We start from the raw sequence: 4,918 nt of genomic DNA on the forward strand, positions 1-4,918 counted from the left end.
CAGGTAACGCGGCACAAACGCCGGCCCTCCCTACTTAGGACAGGTAATGCGGCACAAACGCCAGCCCTCCCTACTTAGGACAGGTGACGCGGCACAAACGCTGCCGCAGCTGGCCCTCCCTCCTTAGGACAGGTAACGTGACACAAACGCTGCCGTAGCCGGCCACAGCGGCACATGCCTGCAGTCCAGGATCCCGAGGAGGCTGAGACAGGAGGATCGCCTGAGTCTACAAGTTTGAATCCAGGCTGGGTGACATAGCAAGACTCCATCTCTACAAAAATACAAAACAAATAAATGTTGTGTAAATAGTTATACTGGATTATTTTTTAATTGCTATATTGGGGGGGTGGCAGATTTCTGTAATTTTTCCAAATAGTTTCCATCCATGGTTGGTTGAATCCAGAGATTCAAAACCAACGGATACAAAGGGTCAGCTGTACATGTAGGGGGATGTCCTGACCTGTTAACTCACAACACACACAAAAACTAACCCCCAAAAGTGAATTGTACAGCTAGACACTAAGACTATGGGACATCTGTAACAAAACACGGGAGAAAATCTCCACGAGCATGGGGTGGACAAAGATTCTTTACAGACACACAAAAGCCCAGACCATCAAAGGAAAGACCTCATGAGCTGGACTGGACTGAAATTAAAACTTGTGTTCTCTGGCCGGGCGCGGCGGCTCACGCCTGCAATCCCAGCACTTTGGGAGGCTGAGGCGGGCAGACCGCCTGAGGTCAGGAGTTCAAGACCAGCTTGGCCAACATGGCGAAATCCTGTCTCTACTAAAAATACAAAAATTAGCTGGGCGTGGGCTCCTGTAATCCCAGCTACTCAGGAGGCTGAGGCCAGAGAATTGCTTGAACTTGGGAGGCGGAGGCTGCAGTGAGCCGACATCGTGCCACTGCACTCCAGCCTGGGGGACAGAGCAAGACACCATCTCAAACAAAAAAAAAAAAAAAAAAAAAAAAAACTCTTCATAAACTAGACTGTATTGAAGTTGAAACTTGTGCTTTTCAAAGCACTGCTTGGAAAATGAAAAGGCAAACCACAGAAGGGAGGAAACTGACAGCACTTGTGCCTGAGACGGGGCTTGTATCAAAACACCGAGATCTCTTAGGACTCAATACTAAGAGAAGCAACCCCAGGGCAAAGCTGGGCAGACCTGAAGAGAAAGGAGGAGGCACACACAGCCAGAATCTCCACAGCGGCAGTCTTCAGCCATAAACAGACACAACACCACAATGCCCCGCCAGAGATAGGATTGAAGGACTCAGCGCCCAGTGCTGGCATGCATGCGGCTTGGGCACTGCTGCCACAGGGCAGACGTCCTTGCCCAGATTAATCTAGGATTTCAGCCCAAACTCAGGTATCAACCTGCTGTTTTCATGAAAAGTTCTCAGAAACTCACAATGGAGGTGGAATAATGAAGCTAAGCCTATCAACACTCCCCATGGAAGGTGGCATTGCTCAGCGATGCATGTGAAGCCTCCGTGCCCAAGTGGAAGGTGGCATTGCTCAGTGATGCATGTGAAGCCTCCGCGCCCGAGTGGAAGGTGGCATTGCTCAGTGATGCACGTGAGGCCTCCGCGCCCGAGTGGAAGGTGGCATTGCTCAGTGATGCATGTGAAGCCTCCGCGCCCGAGTGGAAGGTGGCATTGCTCAGTGATGCATGTGAACCCTTTGTGCCCGAGTGGAAGGTGGCATTGCTCAGTGATGCATGTGAAGCCTCCGTGCCCAAGTGGAAGGTGGCATTGCTCAGTGATGCACGTGAGGCCTCCGCGCCCGAGTGGAAGGTGGCATTGCTCAGTGATGCACATGAAGCCTCCGTGCCCCAAATTGTGTTCCCGTGACACCGGGTTGGGGTCTGGATGTCTACACATGGCAGCTGTGCTCGGGGTTTCCTACAAGCTAAGAGGTGATGCCCCCGGCGGCTGCCGCTGATGTCAGCCCCCATAGCCACAGGACACTCGGCTCCTGGACTATTTAGGCAGTTTGCCTCTTCCCGTGATCTCAGAAGGATACAATTAAATCATTGCGCACTATGACTATACTCAAATACAGTAACGTTTTCCTTCTGTAACTCTGCAGGCCAATGGCTGGCACTGGCAAGCACACACACATCAGGAAGATCCCACCCTCACAGCTAAGTCCCATAAAAAGTGCAACTGTGCCCTCCAAGCCAGTGACAACTACATCCCACAGCCGGTGGCCCCGCTGGCCTCCAGGCAGGCAGGTGAGCAGCGCACCTTGGGAACCACAAGAGTAGGCCTCGCGCTCCTTCTGGCTGGAGCTCATGCTTGCGGGAGGCCTGCCGAGGTCCCACTCGCACTCTGCAATGAGGTTCAGGACCGCCTCGTCGTCCGCGTCCATGACCAGGCTCTGCTTGGCTGAGGCCTCGGTGCACCTGGCTCTGGGGTGGTGTGGTCTGCAAGGAAAGGCAAACTCATCAGCATCTCTCAAACCAGCCGTCCGCTCCAGCCCATGCAGACCCCGAGAAGGAAGCTGCCTGCAAGGTCTCTGAGGGGAGCAGTTTGGTGTGACTGTGGGGCAGTGGGTCTTGCTGCTCCCACTGGAATGACGCTGAAGAGGGACCCACTCAGGACAGTCGGTGAGCAACAGCCGGGTGACACACCACCTCGGCGATGCACACAATCCCACTAGGACTGGCTCAAAAATTAAAGTTCTGGAAGATTCTGTTCTGCTATGTCTTAGCAGGTTAAATTTCAACTTACCCTTTTCCTACCATATCTCCAAGGAGATACATGTGATCAAGAAACTTAAATGTTCCAAACGCCCACTTTCCCATTGAGGGAAAATATTTCATGCTGTCAGAACACACCCACCTTGCCATGGCGGCCCTCTACACCGAGGAGAGCGGGCTCAAAGTGGACCTTGTTTCCAACAAAGGCAGTTACAAGGTGTCACAGCAAAATACGAGAATGTATCAGCAAACAAACCCAAGGGCAGCCACCAGGAACACTAGCCTTGTGAGGTGGCTCATATGTGGACGTCTGGTCCACTGAGGAGGCCAGTCCCACTCCCAAGGCCTGCACAAAGCAGGGGAACTGAGTCCCAAAGTTGGGGCTCCCCCAGATGCCCCACACTCAGCACAGCTTCCCTATGTCCGGGGCTCCCCCAGACGTACCACAGTCAGAACAGTTCCTTCCAGGGTTCCCCAGATGCCCCACACTCGGCACAGCTCTGTGGGCGTCCACTGTCACCTCTGTGTGATACAGACACTGACCCACGTCATCCCAAACTCTAATCTCTGGGATCGTTCCATCTTGAGATGATCAAGGACAGAAAGTGTCGACAATCTCAAGTAAGAAAATCCATGACCATGCTTTGATGCCAGGACACGATGATTCTGGACATTGAGAGACAACCGGCGGGCGTGTCCGTCACCAACCCTCGTGTTTGTGCCACTTCAGTACGAAGCATGCTCTGTTCTCATTGTCTAGATGCTGAGAGTAGCGTGCGGCAGGAAGAGTAATCTTACGTGAAGTGGCGCTGTGTGTCAGCGTGCGCCCTGAGAAATCAGGAAGGCATGCATCTGCACGCATCTGCACGCTGCCGCCATCTGCACGCATCTGCACGCTGCCGCCGCTCCTGGTCTGCAGCACGAATGACGGATGGGGGAGACACTCACTCCCTTTCTTTCATCCGTTTCTGTGATGTTTTAGACCAATCAAATACCATTGTAAAGCTTTAACATAAGTAAATCTGAAACCAAGCAAGACACTAAAAAGCTTTTTTGACTACATTTCCAACCATGCTGAATAAAACTGCTTCCTTTATTCCCATGTGTATTATAATGAGAGAAAAAATTTGGAACAATCTGATAAACCAGAATAAAACTGTATTTGGAGTGGTGTCAGCAAAAATGGCAGAGAAAAGAGCTCCAAATTCTAGCCCTCCATAAATATCAACTTACAAAAAATAGGAAAAGGTATCAGAATGAACTTTTTTGGAACTCAGAACCCAGCTACCAACTGCAGGAAAACAGCCAGTTTTCAGAGCAGACCGACATGGCGAGACTCAACTCTGCTGAGCCCACTCCCCACTCCCAGCTCAAGGGTAGCCACAGAGATGACAGACTGAGCCCTGAGTACAGGTTTAGCAGCCCCAGTCCAAAGCTCCAAAATCCAAAATGCTCCAAAATTCAAAACTTTTGAAATGCCAACATGACAGGCAAAGGAAATGTTAACTAAGAAAAAGAAGACAAAATTAATAACAGACAGGAAAGAGAGATCACCACTACAGATCCCAGAGACAGGAAAGAGGGATCACCACCACAGATCCCAGAGACAGGAAAAAGGGATCACCACCACAGATCCCAGAGACAGGAAAGATGGATCACCACCACAGATCCCAGAGACAGGAAAGATGGATCACCACCACAGATCCCAGAGACAGGAAAGAGGGATCACCACCACAGATCCCAGAGACAGGAAAGAGGGATCACCACCACAGATCCCAGAGACAGGAAAGAGGGATCACCACCACAGATCCTAGACAGGAAAGAGGGATCACCACTACAGATCCCAGACACAGGAAAGAGGGATCACCACCACAGATCCCAGACAGGAAAGAGGGATCACCACCACAGATCCCAGAGACAGGAAAGATGGATCACCACCACAGATCCCAGAGACAGGAAAGATGGATCACCACCACAGATCCCAGAGACAGGAAAGAGGGATCACCACCACAGATCCCAGAGACAGGAAAGAGGGATCACCACCACAGATCCCAGACAGGAAAGAGGGATCACCACTACAGATCTGAGCCATTAAAGGGAAACAGACGAATGTTATGAACCACTGTATGTCCACAAACATGACAACCCAGATTAGATGGGTCAAATCTGGCCCTGCCTGCGCTGTGGGCAGGCATCTCACGGGTCCAATC

General features: G+C 51.4%; 1 protein-coding gene across 2 annotated transcripts in view; it reads right to left on the reverse strand.

The window, feature by feature from the left end:
* CEP72 (centrosomal protein 72) overlaps positions 1-4,918 on the reverse strand; it is a 37,805-nt gene that overhangs the window by 14,980 nt on the left and 17,907 nt on the right. For both annotated transcript variants that reach the window (XM_032279181.1, XM_032279180.1), the window contains exon 5: positions 2,254-2,432. In XM_032279181.1, the coding sequence (XP_032135072.1) occupies positions 2,254-2,432 (179 nt within the window). The remainder of the gene's footprint in view (positions 1-2,253; positions 2,433-4,918) is intronic.

The sequence above is a fragment of the Sapajus apella genome, unplaced genomic scaffold (assembly GCF_009761245.1).
Source record: "Sapajus apella isolate SASKATOON/1434 unplaced genomic scaffold, GSC_monkey_1.0 scaffold11, whole genome shotgun sequence".
NCBI classification, from domain to species: domain Eukaryota; kingdom Metazoa; phylum Chordata; class Mammalia; order Primates; family Cebidae; genus Sapajus; species Sapajus apella.